Genomic DNA, 19274 nt, shown 5'->3' with positions numbered 1-19274 from the left:
AAAATGTGATGCGTGCTTTGACAGTGTGGTGGAGAGTATGGTTCCCAGACACGCCTCGGGAGGGAACGTCAGCTGGCTTGGATGGTTTACCTTTACATTTAGAGTTTGATTATAACTTCTAAGGCAGTAAGAAGGCTATGGTTGCAATGATTCCTGCCTCCCATCTGGCAACCCTATCATTACTGGTCAGAGATACTTTGGGGGATGTCATACGTCATTGTTTCCTTTCATTCTTTTTCTTGCCACTTCTTCCCATTTGCTTTTTAGGTTCTGGAGAAATCAGTGGGGAGAAGAAAAGCCAAAAGAGAGAGCAAGGCTATGGGGGGAAGGATCTCTTTTTATGCCCACTGAAGTAGACCTTTTGCTGATGCTCCAAGTAGGTTTATTTGGTTAAGAGACAGACTTTTGTTGGAAGAGAGCTCACATCTGTCCCTGGGGAGGGATTTGCACCATGCATAAATGCTCTGCAGATGGGGAGTGTCTGGGTGAAGGTAAGCTTCCTTGATGAGCCCTCTAGAGTCAATAGTCCTGGAACTTAGGGAAAGGAGGAAGCTAGACCATGATCCCTGGACCTTGCTGGATTTTGAGCACCAAATAAAGAAGAAGGGAGGATTGTGCTTCCAGAACTGCCTTTTGTTGGTAATTTACTTAATTTCCACAGTATAACAGGGTTTGGGGTGAATCAGATTTGCTGTTGGAATGGTATTTTGCATTTTTATGACTAAGCAAAATAGCTCAGGTTCAAAGCTTAAGGAAAATCTTCAGCAGATCGGAGATAAACGCAATCATTTTCCCTCCCCCTAACTATGCATCTTCAAAAGGTCCATGTGTCTGCACACCTGAGAGGAGTGGGGGATGCTAGGAAGTAGGGGAGGGCCCTTCCATGTCCACCTTTATTTGGTGACGACCTGTGGGTCCAGGGACGCTGGTGTCAGAGCAGGGAAGATGCTGAGAGACCAGGCCTGAGGCTCTGACAGCAGGACTTAGTAAAAGCTGTGACAGGCAGTGGTCCCTCCCCAGGTGGGAAGCCCTGGGGAGTGATGCCAAAAATCTTGGCTCTCTCTGCATGGATGCCAAGCGGAGATATGGAGACAAGAGTTTCGGAGGAAAGGAGAGAAGCTTCATTTGTTGCCAGGCAAAGAGTAGGCTAGCACCTCAAGAACTGTGCCACCCCCCCCCCCCCGGGGAATCCGAAGAGGTCTTATAGGTGGAGCTCACAGTCTGGGGTAGGTGATAAGGATCAAAGTAATGAAGGTCTTGCATTTTTCTTCTTCTTGCATTATTTCAAAACAGTCACAGCTGGTGTCAGGCAGCCTGGTAATTGCCTGCAGCAGCTCAGTCTGTTGTGTCTGAGTTATTGGCCCTCATCTTTCTGAAATGCAGAATGCTACAAGGGGTGATTTGCTACAAGAGAGTTCAGGGAGTGTAAATACCAGGTGCAGGATGTAATTCACACAGGATCAGAGAGTGTTAGGGGCAGGATGTAATTCACAGGGAATTAGGGCCTGATAGGTGCAGGATGTAATTCACATAGTGTCAGAGAGCCTTAGAGGTTAGCTTTGTGAAGGACAAATCTAGTTACGATGTAATTCACATAGTGTAAGAGAGCCTTAGAAGTTAGCTTTGTGAAGGACAAATCTAGTTACAGACACTACAGGTTAAAGTAAAACTAGGATCGATTAATTCTTTCAGGTCAGTTTATGTTTCTTCTCTCACATGTTCACTGTTCCCTTTATTTTCCTTGTTATCAGGAGAGGAAAAACCTCATTTCTGTTTTTGTTACAACATGGCAAGGACCCAGGGACTTGTACATGGTTTCAGGGGCTCTTAAGATGGTAAGGTATTCTGTCTCTGTTTCATATTTGTGTCATTAAACACTTGAAAGGTAACATTCTATAATTTTTTGTTTTAATGTGACACAAGTTTTGAATGAGCTGGGAGCCTGCTAAGGGCCATTTTCAAGGCAAACTACTCAATGTGTATGCAAATTCAGATCCGTAACCATGGGGGCGCTTTAGAGAGCAGCGTGTTGGCTAGTAAAAGTTGACAGGTGGAGAAAACTTCCAAGAGAAAATTTCTAAGGAGAAATTCAGAATTGTTTTTCTTGCTAAACCCATAGAAAGAGAGGAAGGAACCAGAAGGGAAGAACAGGAGAATGAATGCAGTATAGAGGGAGACACTACCATCACACCAGCACTGGGACAAAGGCTGTATAGGGGCTTCTTAATTTCAAGCCCAAGAGAAGCCAGAGCCCTCAGTTGTGTCTCCAGGTTTGAGGAGCAGGGTTATACCGGTTATTGTATGCGAATTCATGAGAAAGGTAACAAATAGCACCTGTTGTGTGGGTACTTAACTTCCTTAAATAAGAGCTTTTCAAAATCTAGTATTGGGGGGCTTCCCTGGTGGCGCAGTGGTTGAGAGTCTGCCTGCCGATGCAGGGGACACGGGTTCGTGCCCAGGTCCGGGAGGATCCCACATGCCGCGGAGCGGCTGGGCCCGTGAGACGTGGCCGCTGAGCCTGCGTGTCTGGAGCCTGTGCTCCGCAATGGGAGAGGCCACAGCAGTGAGAGGCCCGCGTAACGCAAAAAAAAAAAAAAAAAAAAAAAAAATCTAGTATTGGGTTAATACCAGTTCCTATAAGTGTTGAAACAAGACCAAGATCAATTAGCTTTTCTGATGAGGAACATTGTTTTGATAGACAAAATCTAATCAGTTAGAAAGGCTGGTTTGTTTTATTTAATTCCCATAACAACTCCACTTTCCACTTTTGAATAACTCTGCTTTACAGATGAAGAAAATCGATGCTCGGAGGTCAAGTCACAATAACCCAGCTAATAGGCAGCAGCTCTAGGCCTCCAGCTGCCTCAGCCCATCTGCTTTCTACTTTGCTGCTCTGGGACCCTGAGAAATCATTTGTTTGATACTTTTGCTTCTCCAGAGCAAGAATTTTATGTTTAAGTTCATGACTAGGAACTGTCTTCAAAAACAGTTTCTGATGAGTCAAAACAGAGCAAAAATGGCCAAGGAGGGAAAATTTGGAGGGTCTGTAGGGTCAGAAAGCAGTGCTCCCCGCCATCTCTCTCCTTCCTTTTCCCTCAGACTGTCTTCCATGTCCCTTCTTTCTCCTGCCCTCTCTTCTCTCCTCTCGCTCCTCTTTCCCTTTCTTAAGTCTTGCTACAGCTTAGTCTATGTGGCATCATTTTTACTTGTCAATAAGCTGCTTATAAGCATTCTTTTTTTTTTAAGTTTATCTATTTATTTTTGGCTACATTGGGTCTTCATTGCTGTGCACGGGCTTTCTCTAGTTGCGGCGAGCAGAGGCTACTCTTCGTTGCAATGCGAGGGCTTCTCATTGCGGTGGCTTCTCTTGTTGCGGAGCACGGGCTCTAGGCATGCGGGCTTCAGTAGCCGTGGCACGTGGGCTCTAGAGCGCAGGCTCAGTAGTTGTGGTGCATGGGCTTAGTTGCTCCACGGCATGTGGGATCTTCCCGGACCGGGGCTCAAACCCGTGTCCCCTGCATTGGCAGACAATTCTTAACCACTGCACCACCAGGGAAGTCCCAGCATTCTTAATCTTAGTTCTTGTCTTTCCCACTGGAGGACAGGCTGGGTCCTTTTCCTTTCTCTCAAAATGGAACAGAGCCCCCAGTACCTGACTGCTGAGTTTAACAGCAGAGTAAGTCAGTGAGTGAGTGGAGAGCCACTGGCCAATTGACCAAGTACCAGAGCAACAGATAAGTCCACTTCAGATCTTTAGTCCTAGGCCAGTAAATCGAGGAGGCTTGGCCCATCCTTTATTCCAGAAAGAAGGGCCCCTCTGGGTTTGGTCTCAGCAAAGCAGGGGAAGCACAGGTGTGGGGAAGCCCTGGGGTCTATCTAGTCTGGCCCCATTTGAGCTGGGTAGCAAGTCTGTCATAGGGTCCCAGGGACCCCTCCCTTGCTATTGGTGTGCCACGGCCAGTGCCTGCCTTCCCCAAATGAAGAAGGCTCAGGTTCCCTGAGGCTCCATGGCCACTGGGGGCCTCTTCCTCAGACCCTGGCCCGCCTTCCCCGCCTCAAACCAGGACTATGCCAGGTGACAGCTAAAGCACAACCCTAGAAGAGACATCTCTAGGAGAACCGGTGACTCTGGGCGTGAGCACAGTGACGGAAAGCTCCCAGTGGAATCTAGGCAACTGGCCTTTGTTCTCAGGACAGGCAGGGGAGCATCCAGACCAGGACTCCGTTGGCCATGTCAGCTCTTAGGACAGACCAGCTTCCTTCTCTGAAGGAAGTATATAAAATCAGGGCATGAACAGGACTTGATACATTAAGTAGACTTAATTTCAATACTATAATAAGAGGCACCAATTCAAATTCTCACAATTTGTTTCATACCCACGAAGACCACTTCAAGGGCATTTACGATCTCTCAGAACTGATCAGTTTTGCGCAAGTAAACCATGTTTCTTTTAAAAAGACTCGTGCACTTGCCCAGGCTCAAGGATATTAAAATCTAGCACTTAAAGCTCATTACTAGAGGTAGAAATACAGGCAATAATATACTATTACGGCAGCAACCATCAATTACAGTTAAGAATTTTTCTGTAACAACCAAATGGATAATCAAATATTGCAACAACTCAAGTATTACTGAGCAAAGTGCATTTCTACAGTATTCAGTGTTGCTCTTCAGTTTTCTAACTTAAAACAGCCTATGATCACTGGCAATAGACTGTCTCTGCTTGAGAACTTATAATGTAATATTGCATGCTGCTAATATACTATCTAAACATTAAAGATACTCCCAAAATATTTGTTGGTAGACTATGATTAAGACATTACACTACAAAAAAACCTTATGCAGAAGGAAATCCTAACTGACGTGCTTCTGCTTTAAATATTGTGAAAACTTTACAGCGGAATGAATTTTCACAGTGGTTAGGTCAAAGGCAGTTACATCATACCCACGGTATGTTTTCCACAATTTAAGGCTTTGGCTGGTTCTTTTAGTCAGCTTCTTCTTCTGATTCTTCTTCTTCAGCAGTTTCTAGCCAGGTTAGCCACTGATTCACCTGGAACAAAGCCTTGCCTTTCCCTGGAAACTCTTGGGTTATATCTTCTTTCCAAGCCAAGAAAGCTTCTTCTTCAATAATCTCCACGTCATAGAAGTGAACAAAAAAGAGGAGTAACTTGCCTTTTGGGAAGTTGCTATCGTAGCAGTGCACCTGAAGAGCATAGAGGGCACTGACTTGTAGATCAACGTGATCATGAAGGAATCTCTGCATTACTGGCTTGAAGGAAAGAAGCAGTTGTTTTCCGGAAGGAGCAGAGAAGAATCTGTTTCATCACTGGGTGGGTTTACTTCACTAGAAATGTACTATAAGAAGCTAGTCATTAAGATGTTGACAAATCCTTTCTCTACATGAAGTTTGGGAGAAATGTTATCTTTAACCCACTTATATATGGTTTGAGGGGATGGATCCAACTTTATTTGCTTTAACAGTTCCTTCTCCAGTTTGAGCCTCAGCTCCTTCTGCTGTAAAATGAGGGCACAGTCTTCCTTACTTCAGGGGGTGTTGAGGATAAACTGAGAGCTGCAGACATCCTTTAGAATCCTTTAGAATGGTGAGGTGCTGAACTTTGTAAGGAATTATTATAATGTTATCTCAGTGGAAGCTGAGACCTTTCAGATCTCTGCCTGGTTAAATGTGAATGTCCAGATTTGGGAGACGTTTCTCATCGTAGTTACTGTCAGGTTGAGTTTGCTCAACCAAAAACAGTTGGGTTAGGAAAGGCATAAAACATTTATTCCTGTACTTATTATGTGCCAGATATTCTTGTAGCTGTTTTATGGGTGTTATTTCTTTGAATCATCTGAAAACCCTGCAGTATTTGTCATGCATTATACTGATGATGTGTGCATTACCCTTATCACTTTTGCATGATTGTCAGTAACTGATGATAACTGTAGTCTTCTTATCAGTTTAGAGGAGAGAACACTGAGGCTTAGGATGGGGAACTTGCTTCAGATCATGCAGCTCAGGCTGTGAGTTCACAGCACCTGTTTCCATCTGTCTCATTTTATCTAAGTCCACACAAGAGTGAGCATAAACTGATATGTGGTCAGTCAGCCACAGATGAGCGAGAAGAAGTTGTGTGTGGCTTTGGAATTAAATGACATACACACACCTTGCCCTTTTCCCTGCTCTGCGATAGCTTTCTCCCTTGTCAAGGGTCAAGAATGGGGGTCAGCATAGGACCTTTGCCCTCACAGGGAGTTCAGCATGGGCATCACGGGAGGTGGCTGGCTCCCTTGGAAGAGACAGCCTCCAGAACACCTTGGCCTTGCAGTCAGGAGACCTGGGGTGAGCTCTAGGTGTGCCTGTCACTGGCTCTGGGACCTCAGGCAACTCCCTTTACCTGAGCACGTCCTGGCCTCACTACCAGTAAAGTGGGGCGGTGGGGTTAGGACTGGGGTTTCAGGATTCAAGTTAGGGATGCTTCTCTCAGGTCACCTAGAGGTAGCTGCTTGTCTCAAAACTGACATCCTTGTTGGCTCCTTAAGCCGAGCGCAGAGTGTAATTGTAGGGGGTTGGTTCTCTCACCCTGTGAAGACTCTGGAGAGGTTGAATGCTGGGGATGACTCAGCCACCCACTAGCCCGATTCACCGTAGCTCTAGTCCCATGTGACCCTGAACGGCAGGTCTGAGAACAGGTTCATTCTGCACATTTCCTCCCAGTCACTTCCCTCTTCTCTCCGTTCTTACAGTGGGGCTTTGGGGAGGCAAGAACAGGGTCAGAGGCGATGGGTGACATTGGAACTAAATGCCTGCCAGGGGCAGTTCCCACAAATTCGGGCACTCTCTCTCACCTCTCTCTGAGGGAGTGCAGTGAAATTTTGTTCTCAAATTGCTTTAGATTTACTTTAGATATATCCATGATATTTTTAAGCAACACATTTGTATTCCTAACAGTATTTCCCTTAGGTTACATAAGAATGAGTCTGTAATCCTGGGGTGAGGGTCCAGCCTCTGTTTGTTCTTCTGTTGCTGATAAACCCACCAGCTAATGGCGCCCGAGCGGGTAGGTGTGAGTCAGCTCTTGTGCCAGCCTCACACACCTGCGACTATTGATGATGGATGGCCGGACAAAGTATTTTCACAGATTATCTCTTTCAAACCCCCAGGTCCTGCGATGATACTATTATTACCCTAAATACAGATGAAGAAGTCGAGCTTCCGAGAGAGGCAGTGACTTGCCCAAGACCAGGACCCGGCTTCAGAGCCTACATTCCAGTGGCTTTCAGAGAACCAGTGAGCTGCCACCTGGGAGTCAGTGCCCAGGCCACCCTCTCAGGACAGGGAGCTATAGATAGACATTTAGTCCCCACTGGCCGAGACCCGTAGGGTGGCCTGGCTTTGCCAAAGCCCCAGGCCAGAAAACTGGGCAGTAGGAAGACCCAGGAGATGGTGGGGGTCAAAGAGGAGCTGCACTGGCTGGAAGGAAAGGGAGCTGGAGTTTTTGATGTTTCCACAGCACTTAGGAATAAGAACCCGTCTGCAGGGAGCTCTGCAAAGCTGGGGACTCTGGCTGAGACAGCGGAGAGGTGGGAACAGGGAGGGCCCTGGACGGGCAAAAACATTTTGTCCTCGAGCCTTCTCAGTCTGTGCAAGACAGGAAATTCCTCAACTCTCCTGAGGCAGCCTGCTTCCCTGGCTACTGCCGCTCAGTCAGAGAAAGGAGATCTCTGCATTTCCAATATTGGGCCCCCGGAGCCCACTCCTGGGGCCTTCTGCCAAGGCCAAGGCTGCCTGGCTGCCCCCTGTCAAAGGCAGTGATGCCAGGGGCTGGGGCAGGAGGGCTCCAAGAGCCCGTCCTCTGGTCATGGGCCCTGTCTTCCCTTGCACTCTGGCTCCAGGCCCTTCACACGGCACCTGCCTTGGGGGAAATTGTCCTCCTACCTACCTGGTCTTCCCAGCCTCTCTCACCCTCGTTCCCAGAAGCCGTGCTGGGTGTGCTCTGCAGTGCACCATATTTTGTTTTCAGTGCCAGCAGATAAAAATCTAGTGGCCAGTTTGGAGTTAGGCCTTTCCCAGGTATGTAAAGCACTCTGGAAATGTGTCCTCATGGCTGCAGGCTTCCAGGAGAAGGTCTGGTATGTGTGATCCTGTGCTAAAAATAACTCAAAATACCACAGTCCCTCTTCCCCCAAACTTAGAGTTTAACTTAGAGATACCATAGCCTTCTTTGTCCCTACCCTTGCCCCCCTCCCGCAAAGACAAAAATAAGAAGACTAACAAAGAGTTATTGAAGGTCAAAGCCACCTGGCTCACAGGACAAAGGGCAGGATCAGAGACGGGGCGGCTGGGAGCTCGCCCTGCACGAGGGCCATCCTGTGTGGGAAATAGACACCAGCCCAACCTAACCTTACAGCTCCTTCCCCTGTGCGGCTCACACGAGGCAGGTCAGAGCCCGGCGTAGGGAGGATTCTAAGAATAATGGAAAGCCTATTTGTTAACCCATCTCCCCAGCGAACGGAGTGGGAGTGAGTCGGCCAGCCCTGAACCCAGAGAGCTGTTCTAGTTTTTGTCTTTGTCCAGCCGGTGCACTCCTTCCCCCTCCCAGAGAGAGATTCCACCACCGCCCCCGCTCCCCGTTTTGGTTGTACAACAAACTGCATATATTTATGGTGTTTAATTTGAAGGCTTCACCCATGAAACCTTCACCACAATTTTAAAAAATGAACATCTCCATCACCCCCAAATGCTTCCTTGTTCCCCTTTACAATCCCTCCCCACAATGCCTGCCCCAAGCAACCTTTCTGTCACTATATGTTGCATTTTCTAGAATTTTATGTAAATGGAATCATCCATTAGGTACTCTTTCTTCGCCTGGCTTCTTTCATGCAGTGTAATTTTTGTGAGATTTGTCCCTGTTGTAGTGTCTCTCATTAGTGCTGAGTAGTATTCCATTGTACGGATATATCATAATTTGTTTATTCATTCACTTGTTGATGGAATATTTGAGTTGTTTCCAGTTTGGGGCCATTAGGAATAAAACCGCTATGAATGTTTGTGTGCAACTCTTTGTATGGATATGTGCTTTCATTTCTCTTGTGTAAATACCCAGGAGCAGAATGAATGGCTCATATGCTAAATGTATGTTTAACTTTTTAAGAAACTGCCACACTGTTTTCGTTTTGTTTTGGTTTTTTTTGGCGGTGCGCGGGCCTCTCACTGTTGTGGCCTCTCCCGTTGCGGAGCACAGGCTCCGGACGTGCAGGCTCAGCGGCCATGGCTCACAGGCCCAGCCGCTCCGCGGCATGTGGGATCCTCCCGGACCGGGGCACGAACCCGTGTCCCCTGCATCGGCAGGCGGACTCTCAACCACTGCGCCACCGGGGAAGCCCAGCAAACTGTTTTTAAAAGGCTCTGTACTATTTTACACTCGCACCAGCAGTGTAGGAGAGTTCTAGTTGCTCCACATCCTTGCCAGACCCAGTACTTAGGTTGATCAGTCTTTAATTTTAGTCATTCTAATTATGTAGCATCTTTGACTTTCCTGAGGTGCTTAAAATCTCAGGAGATGGTAAAGGAGCATCACGCAGTCATAGAAAACAACGAGGAAGCTCTCCAGTTCTGTTTTATGAGAAACATCAAGATATGCAGTCGGCCCTCTGTATCCACGGGCTCTGCATCTGAGGATTCAACTAACCGCATATCAAAAATATTCGAGAAAAAAAATTCCAGAAAGTTTCAAAAAGGGAAACTTGAATTTGCCGCACTGGCAACTATTTACATAGCATTTACATTGTATTAGGTATTATAAGTAATCTAGAGATGATTTAAAGTATACAGGAGGATTTTAGGTTATATGCATTTTATATAAGGGACTGGAGCATCTGCAGATTTCGGTATCTGCAAGGGGTCCTGGTACCAGTACCCTGCAGATACTGAAGGATAACGGTATTGTTAGATGAAAAAGCAAGATGCCAATCATTGTGTATAGTGTGCTATCTTTTTTTTTAAGAGAAGAAAAATTAAAGAGTATACCTATCTGCTATTGTGTGTTATATGCATGGACCATCTTTGGCAAGGTGAACAAGGAACTGAAGATCGGTTGCCTCTGGGGAGAGACATTTGGCCAGAGGACAGGGGTAAAAGGGAGACTGTACACATACTCTTTGTACCTTTTGAATTTTATGCTGTATGAATGTATCACTTATTCAAAAGAGTAAATACAATTTAAGGGGAAAACAAAGTCTCATAAGATGCCAAGTATTGGCTCCCCCACTCCCAGCCTCCATCCCCTGGAAGTGCTCCTGGGGAGCCAGAGCCTAGGTTGGATATGGCCCTACAGAGGCCTCGTCCTTTCCTGCTGTGAGGCAAGAGCACTGTCGTACCACACAGGGCAATGGGCACGCCTTGTTCCTAGGGATCTCCAGGGCCTCCCGAGCTCCTTATCCGGCAGCGGTCAGTTTCTGGTGGGAACCTGAGCCCCAACACATTCGTGTGCTGAGTGCTCATTTCATCTGTGTCTGCGGGATGAATGAGTGAATGTGCACCCCACATTCTGTTTGCCACGCAGAAAAGAAGAGTGACGAGAGGAGTGAGTACCTCCTGCCCACGGCCTCCAGCAAGCCCGTCGCGCCCCTCTTCCTGCAGGGCCTCTCTGATCTCAGAGTCATGGATGGGAGCCAGGTCACCATGACAGTCCAGGTGTCAGGTCTGTCCCTGCATCTCTGTCCCCGGGGTATACGTGAAAACGGGCACGGTTGCAACATGGGCTTTGCTTCCCGACATCCCGCTCAGATCACTGTCCACCAGAAAGGCAGCCTGGGACTGTCAGTCAGTGGACCCAAATAAGTGGAGCCTCTTGGTCCCTCTCTTCTGCTTTCTCTGGGCTGGATTTTCTGGGTTCAAGGTTAAGTGGTCCAGGGAAGAAGATGGCCATGCTAGAGAGGTGAGGGATTAACTGAGAACGTAGTATGGCCAATGTAGCTGGAAGATTGTGAACACAGGTCCAAAACCAGATGATGTGAAAACTTCCTAACCCTTGGAAGATAAATCTCTGTTGCTCTATTCAAATGTTAAGGAGAGAAGATAGAACAGGGGTCCTTCTCAAATGGGTGGGGTGACAAGAGTGTGGGATGAACAGCCCAGTGAGAGATTTTACTGTTTTTGCTAGAAGCCAGCAAGTGAAGCCTGGGGAATGTCCTGGCACAGACTTACTGACGCAGGCTCATGCTGGCCTCTGATCAGTCCCGTGACAGCCTGGAGGTCCTGTCTGGTTTTTCAGTTCCTTTTGAGTTGCAGAAGTGATAAAGATGAGTTGGGAGAGAACCCATGGGCTCACCCTTTTAGGGATCCTGGGATGAACTCCCTGCTCCCGAAGACTGAAGGCAGTCCCGGGACAATGCAGGCAGAGGCTGGGTCCCCTCCCCTGCACATACTCCTCGAGTTGATAGAAATCAGAGGCACCCTGCACCTGGCCTCCAGACACATGCTGGCTACCCCATCAGAGACAGATGGTGGTCTCCTCTGTCCCTGAAAGAGCTTGATACCACACAGCCTCCCTCAGCAGCCGTTCCCAGGGACTTGCTCCCCTGGAAGCAGAGTGCAATGGCTCAGCTCTTTCCGCAGAGGAAACCCTCACAGGTGGCCATTGTTTTATGCCCCAACAAATGGCTAGAAGCTACCCAGGGAAGTAGACTAGTAAAAGTGAAAATGCTATCCACCATGAGCTGGGTTTGGAAAGCCTGGTACCCATCTTCACCCTTGGACAACATTTGTATGGTAGCAAAATGAAGCTCTAAGGGAGCTTTCCCTTGGTGAAAACTGACAAGGGAGTTTCTGTGAAGTCCCCATGGTGTTGCCTGGGCACGCACACAAGGTGTGAGGTGTGCACAGCAGGAAACAGTGCTGGAACCCACTGATCCAGCTACCACTCAGCATCATCAAGCAGTTTGAATTCTAATTTTAAAAACCATTCTTCTAGGTTTCCTCTTTTGTCTCTGAAGTAATATTTTGCACTTCTGGATTCTTTCTGGTTTCCCCAAGTCTGTTGTTAAGTAATTACAATGAACATACATTGAGTACTTTCTTTGTGCCAGATGCTATTCTAATCAGCGTTTCTAGTGGGCTGCTAAGGTATTAATTTGTTTAATCCTCCCAGTAAACCTTTGAGATAGATAGGGTTAGAATATGTTATGGATGGGAAAACGTATGCAATACAACGTCATAGTATTAAGTAGAGCTGCTGCACAGCCCAGGGAAGCACCTCCCTGACGAGCTCCCCTGCCTCTCCTCCCCGTTCAGGGAACCCACCCCCTGAGGTCATCTGGCTTCACAACGGGAATGAGATCCAGGAGTCAGAGGACTTCCACTTTGAACAGAGAGGCACTCAGCACAGCCTTTGTATCCAGGAAGTGTTCCCGGAGGACACGGGCACTTACACCTGTGAAGCCTGGAACAGCGCAGGAGAGGTCCGCACCCAGGCCGTGCTCACAGTGCAAGGTGAGGCTGACCTGCTGACCAGTGGCGGGCAGGGGCAGAGGCAGGGGCAGAGGCAGGGAGGCTTTGCTGCCATGGTCTCTCCAAAGGTGATTTGGAGGCGAGGAAACCATGTGAGCCTACTTTGTCCCCACCACGGACCCCACGTTCCCTTGGTCCCATCCCAGCCCCAGTGGCCAGCTCCCCATCCTACATCTGAGGCTCTGACTGAGTGGGGCCACCGTTCCCTACCTTCTGAGGTTCCTGCCCTCTCTGGGGTACTGGTGTCAAGCTGCGGAGAGTGCTGGGAGAGATATCTCCTAACACACTAACAGTTTGGCAGTGACAGATGAGTTACGGCCTATGATGGTCCTAGCCTTTAGAGAACCCAGATTTAAGAGGAGAGACAAATTAAGCACGCATGAAGCAAGTGACAACTCTTAATCATACACATGTCATGCAGATCATTGGTACCTATCCCAGTGCCCCTGTACCTTCTGGACAACCTCCCCACGCTTTGGATATACCAATTCATGTTAATATTATCCTGTGAGAAGTAACCGAGACAGATTTGCCATGAGAAGGATGTGCTCTACCTGTATGTTCAATAAAAGTGATTTCTGGACAAGCTGTTCTTTGGGTAACACTCTGTCTTCCGACCTTCACTGCCATGCAGAGTTGAGTGAATGCTCTCTGCTGAAAGGCCTCCCTCTCTAACTCAATCCTTTGCTAACTTCAGAGCCTCAGGATGGCACCCAGCCCTGGTTCATCAGCAAGCCGCGCTCAGTGACAGCCTGCCTGGGCCAGAGTGTCCTCATCTCCTGTGCCATAGCTGGGGACCCCTTCCCCACTGTGCACTGGCTCCGGGACGGCAAAGCCCTCTCCAAAGACACTGGCCACTTCGAGGTGCTACAGAATGAGGACGTGTTCACCCTGGTTCTAAAGAATGTGCAGCCCTGGCATGCCGGCCAGTATGAGATCCTGCTCAAGTGAGTCTGCATGACCTGCCAACCTCCTTTAACCCCTACGCCCCAAATTCCTACCTCCCAGCAAAGTCCCTACCTGGGACTGGGAAGCCAGAGGAATCACAAAGTAATGCGGGTTTGGGCTTCAAGGTAAAGAAAGTGCAGGCTTGGTGCTGCTGCTTTTGTTTCTTCCACATCAATACAACAGAGGTTCATTGAGAGCCTTCTCTTCTGAGCTCAGTTCCCCGGAGTCCTCTGTCTTATTACATCCCGGCTTTTGTTCCCCCATTATTTGGTATATGAAGACTATGAAGGAGGGAAGATGGATTAAAATTGGAAAAGCAGCAGGATAGAGGGAATGTATTCATTATCTATTGCAGAGTAACAAATTACCCCCATACATAGCAGCTTCAGACAACAAACAATTGTATTCTCATGGTTTGTATGGGTCAGGAACTTGAAGCTGCTCAGCTAGATGAGTTTTGGCTCAGGGTTTTACGTGAGGTTTCAGTGAAGATGTCAACAGGGGCTGCTGTCTCTGAAGGCTCGACTAAGGCTGCAGGGCCCACATCTATGAAGGCTCACTCACAGGGCTGTTGGCGGGAGGCCTCAGCTCCTGGCTGTGTGGACCTCTCCCTAGTGCTGCTTGAGCGTCTTCATGACATGGCAGCTGGCTTCCCCCGAGTTGGTGGTCCAAGAGAGAGAACTAGTTGGAACTTGCAATGTCTCGTATGACCTATCCTTGGAAGTCACACACCATGACTCCTGCTACACTCTCTTTGCAAGAAGTGAGTCACTAAGTACAACCCATACTCCAGCGGAGGGGAATTAAGTTCCACCTCTTGGAGAAAGGAGTATCAAAGAATTGGTAGACATTTAAAACCACTGCAGGGACGTTAACTATCCCCATTCCTTCTTCCTCCCTTTCAAGGTCTTTCTAGGGAACATGGGAAGGTAAGCTCCATGAAGGCACACTGCCATGTTCCCAGGGCCTAGAACAGTATCTGCCCGTAGTCAGCATTTGGTAACTATTGGTTATACGAATGTGATCCAGAAATGTTCTTCTACCTTTAAAATGTTCTAACTCTTAAAATTCCATGCCAACCCTGGGTTGACAGAGACAGAACGCCAGCCCCTAGGGCTGGTATTAGCATTGAAGGAGAGCACTTGTCTGCACCTGGACTCTGCAAACAGGTTGTGCCACATCCTGAAGATGGCTGGACTGCTCTGGCTCAGGTGCCTGGCCACTTTGCAAGGGGCTTGCTCTCCTGGATCAATCATTTCCCTGTACTGAGCCCATCATGTTCAAGTCTCTGAGCTCTGTAGCAATATGCCAAAGCTACTGCTATGATGGAGCATTGTTCCTACAGTAATGACAAAACCCAGCATGTGCTCCATCTACTTGTGTCCTTTCTGGGCATGTGCTTTATATTTGCATCATTAGCTTTTGCTGCATAACAAATCATCCCAAGACTTAGTGACTTTTAAGAAAATACCCATTTATTATTCATTGGGCGTCTTTGGATCTGCTAGGAAATTCTACTTAGCTGGGAAAGGCTCAGCAAACCTCAACTGAGCTAATGACATGTCTGTGGTCAGCTGATGAGATGTTCATGGGCTGACTGGTCATCCTACCACCATCAGCAGTATGCTCAGAACACATCAACGGCCTTTGCCTTGTGTCTGAACCATTTATTATCAGGAAGGCCAATCTGCCTCCAAAAGAGAGAGGAGATAGTTTCTTCTTCCTCTAGGCCAGTACAAATAGTGGAAACTGATCATATGTTAGAATAGAGCTTGTCTGTATGAAAGGAGTGGTGCTTTGAGATAATACTCGTGTAATCAAGCTAGGCATCCTAGAAGAGATGAGCTTTTTGTGGGATTCTGAGGCAAATGAGTAAAGTCTCATTGGATAGGCTGAGCACAAGAGGGTAGGAAAGATCAAAGCAAGGCTGTGGGAAGTCTGCCAGGCCAGAGTGGAGGGTTGCACTGGGAGGTCAGCAGGCAGACTGTCTGGGCCCAGCTGGGGACAGTCATAAAACTTAGACTGTCCTAGCCGGAAGGAACTTCAGAAGTTATCTAGCCACCTCCTTGTTTAATAATGGGGGAAGCTGAGGCCTCAGGGTCACGGCCACCCAAAGGTGAGTAGCAGAGCCTAGACTGGAACCCTAGCTTTGTCCTTAAATCAGATGCTCCTCCATTCTTTGTTTCAATGCACTGGGAACTTGGGAAGCCTGGGACATCGCACTAGGGTCCCCACACGTGCAGCCCTTGCTCCTTTTCCCTCCCCAGAGTCCAGCCTCTTCATTCCTTTGGGAGGCTGCTGCCCTGGCCTTGGCTTTGTCCCCAGTGAGAAGGAGCCAGTCCATGGAAAGTTGCCCTGGGGAGTGTGTGCCAGGCCTGCCAGGGGGCCCGCTGCCCTGTGGCTTTTCTCAGACCCAGACCTAGAGAGAAATCAGACCTAGACCCAGGACAGAATGCCTTTCAAGGAGGGAGACTAGGAGGCTGGGAGGAAGCCAGGCTGAGGGTGGGGGTGGGACAGGTGTTCTCTGTCCTGCTGAAGTTGGGGGTACATACGGGTGGTTGGTTTCTACCTCCCCTCCCCTAGCCCTTGTCTCCTGAACTAAAATGGGAAATGTCAAAAAGTCAGCTCCAAATTCCAGCTGAAATATTTCAAAAATTGATACTTGCCAGGAAATTAGTTCTTTAAACTAATTTTGCATATAAAATCCATTCCAGGGGTGGGTGATTCAGAGTGGGACGGCATCCAAGGCTTTGTAACCAAAGACTGGGGCTTCTTATTCAGAGTTTAGGAGGCAGGGAACACAAAGGATTCTGTTAGTTGTAAAAGGTATAGCTTATAGGGCTATAGCTGCATGTCCTCTGTGGCAGCACCTGGGCTGTGCATGGGGGTCGTGCCTCAGCCTCAAGCCTGACTTTGTAACTGAATACAGTATGTGCAGACACCAAAGAGGCCCAAAGGGACTTCCCTGGTGGCGCAGTGGTTAAGAGTCTGCCTGCTAAGCAGGGGACAAGGGTTTGAGCCATGGTCCGGGAAGATCCCACATGCCACGGAGCAACTAGGCCCGTGCGCCACAACTGCTGGGCCTGCGCTCTAGAGCCCGCGAACCACAACTACTGAGCCCACGTGCTGCAACTACTGAGGCCTGTGTGCCTGGAGCCTGTGCTCCGCAACAAGAGAAGCCACCACAATGAGAAGCCCGCGCACCGCAACAAGGGGTGGTCCCAGCTCACCACAACTAGAGAAAAGCCCGCGCAGCAATGAAGACCCAACGGAGCCAAAAGTAAACAAATAAATAAATAAATTAAAAAAAAAAAAAGAGGGCCGAAGAGGCTGATCAGCTGGTTAGATTATCTGGGGTGTGGCTTCCAGGCAACAGGCCTCTCTGACCTTTGCAGGCTCCAAAAGAACCCATGATTAGCCTTCAAAGTCTAGCAGAGACTTAAGTTTGTGGCTGCAGGCATAGTGACCCCCATGCCAAAGAATGATTTACATAGTGGGGCAGCCATGGTATCCCAAGTTCTCTACCTCCCATCTGCCCCCTCAGACTGCCTGGGTACCTCAGGGTGAGGCCTTGGGAAGGCCACCTGTACCTGCCTCCTTCAAGGCAGGTAATAGAAAACAACAGAAGTGCTTACCTGCTTCCCCCATGGAGAGATAGAGCTTACTCCAGCTTGGGGGTCAGGGCACCCCACCATTTAGAGCCTCTGAGGGGCTTGGCTAGGGCAAAGCAGGGCCATCTGGTCAGTGTCTGCTCCTGATTTTTGCATCTGGGCTGTGTGCTACTTGTGAGAGGAGGAAACTCAGCTGAGGAGGTGTCGAAAAGGGCTCCCCAGAAAACATGGCCCTTGGGCATCTTGTCGTCCTGCTCCACGCCAACCCCAGGCCCCGCACCCTGTGCTTGAAAGAAAAGTGGGAACAGAGTGGGCTCTACTGGTCAGCAGCCTGGCAGAAGGGGGGTGCCAGGGGGCTGGGCCTCACCCCCAAGTGACCTCCCATGGTTGACCCAAGCCCTGTTAGTCTTCTGAGCTGAGTTCTCAGGATGCTCTGAGGGCCTCCCAGCCTTCCCAGGGCCTGGCCCTGAGGAGGCACCTAAGTGCTGTCTGTGGAGCACAAGAGCACCCTGGGCCCTCAAACTCCCCGAACCTTGAATTTGCACCCCCAAGAGCTTGAGCATTGAGGAAGGTGACCAGGAGGGGACCCCAGAAGGTGAGAGGAGGGTTAGGGAGCCCGAAAGATCAACCTCTCCTTCTGTCATGTGGGTCCCAGTGTCTAGGAGTGAACAGTGACCCCCTGGGACCCTCAAGAATCATCTGCCACACAGTGGGCTGCCGGTGCCTGACCCGGAGCTGGTCCTCCATTGGGAGGGAGGCCAGGCAAAGCAAGGTAGATACCCACATGCATCGGCAGAGCTACGGGACACATGCTCAGCTCTCTGTCCACGTGGGGGTGACATACACACGTTCCCAAACATGGGCCTGCAGGCACAGGTGCCCATCAGGTGGAGCCCACATACCTGCAGTTGATATACACATACACACAGAGACACACACAAACACACACATGTCCCAGAATAGATTTGTACTGATTAGCAATCAGTAGGGTGGGATGGGAAAGTTACAGGTCTTGGATTCAAGTAGACCCAGGTCCCAACCCCTTCCCCGCTAGCCAGCTCTGTGAATTTAGGCAAAATTACTTAACCTTGATGAACTTCATTTCTCTTACCTATAAAAACAATGCTGGGCTTCCCTGGTGGTGCAGTGGTTAACAGTCCTCCTGCCAATGCAGGGGACACGGGTTTGAGCCCCGGTCCAGGAGGATCCCACATGCCGCGGAGCGGCTAAGCCCGTGTGCCACAACTACTGAGCCTGCGCTCTAGAGCCCGCGAGCCACAACTACTGAGTCCACGTGCCACAGCTATTGAAGTCCGAGCACCTAGAGCCCGTGCTCCACAGCAAGAGAAGCACCGCAATGAGAAACCTGCGCACCGCAACAAAGAGTAGCCCCTGTGCGCTACAACTAGAGAAAGCCCATGCACAGCAACGAAGACCCAACACAGCAAAAAATAAGTAAATAAAAACAAAACAAAAACAAAAAACAATGCTCACCCCAACCTTTCAGAGCTGCCTTGAGTAAGTGAGTTGGATTGTGTCTACGGTAAGGTCTGGGGCATCTGTCAGCCCCTGAAGTGCAAGTAAGATGGCCAAGTGCAGGGAATGAGTGCGAGACCCCAAGAGCCCAACACTGCGTCCCGGAAACTGCTGGGCCTCCCTTTCTTCCCTTTGCAATGGGCAGAGCAGTGCTCTGAACCTCACTGGGCTGTATGGGGACAAGAAAGATAGTGGCTGCAAGTCATGAAGGCTGGAAGGTGCTGCATACGACGTGGTTATTATCAGGCAGAGTCACCTTTGGCTCTCAGATCTGCCCCTCCACTTCCCCTCGTCTGAGCAGAACCTTCTTGGCTGGTCAGAGCCCAGAAATGCCAGCAGGTGGCAGCCTTGTGGGGTCGGAGGGCTGATCTGCTGTAAGCCCAGCACAGCGAGCCTGGTTGCAGCCCCTTTCCTGAGCAGAGGGGCCTCAGCTGGTCATGAACAGCTTTAACAATGGGCTGAAGAATCCAGAGCCCTCTCCACCCAACGGAAGAAGAAAATGGGTCACCCTTGTAGGGAGACACCTGTTAGGTTTTTAATACAAAAAGTTCTGATCTGAGGGCATTCGCTGATGGGTAGGGATTGGAGGGTGTTTTTATTTCATGAGCAGGTGAAGGGGACCTAGCAGGTAGGGGCACCTTGTGAGGAGAAGGAATAACCACCT

General features: G+C 49.0%; 1 protein-coding gene across 3 annotated transcripts in view; it reads left to right on the top strand.

The window, feature by feature from the left end:
- Positions 1–19274, top strand: part of MYLK (myosin light chain kinase) — a 287208-nt gene that overhangs the window by 186133 nt on the left and 81801 nt on the right. For all 3 annotated transcript variants that reach the window (XM_082624210.1, XM_082624209.1, XM_082624213.1), the window contains exons 12-14: positions 10570–10707; positions 12300–12497; positions 13213–13462. In XM_082624210.1, the coding sequence (XP_082480336.1) occupies positions 10570–10707; positions 12300–12497; positions 13213–13462 (586 nt within the window). The remainder of the gene's footprint in view (positions 1–10569; positions 10708–12299; positions 12498–13212; positions 13463–19274) is intronic.

The sequence above is a fragment of the Mesoplodon mirus genome, assembly GCF_964341445.2.
Source record: "Mesoplodon mirus genome assembly, chromosome: 6".
NCBI lineage: Eukaryota > Metazoa > Chordata > Mammalia > Artiodactyla > Ziphiidae > Mesoplodon > Mesoplodon mirus.
This window is presented reverse-complemented; position numbering and strand designations above follow the sequence as displayed.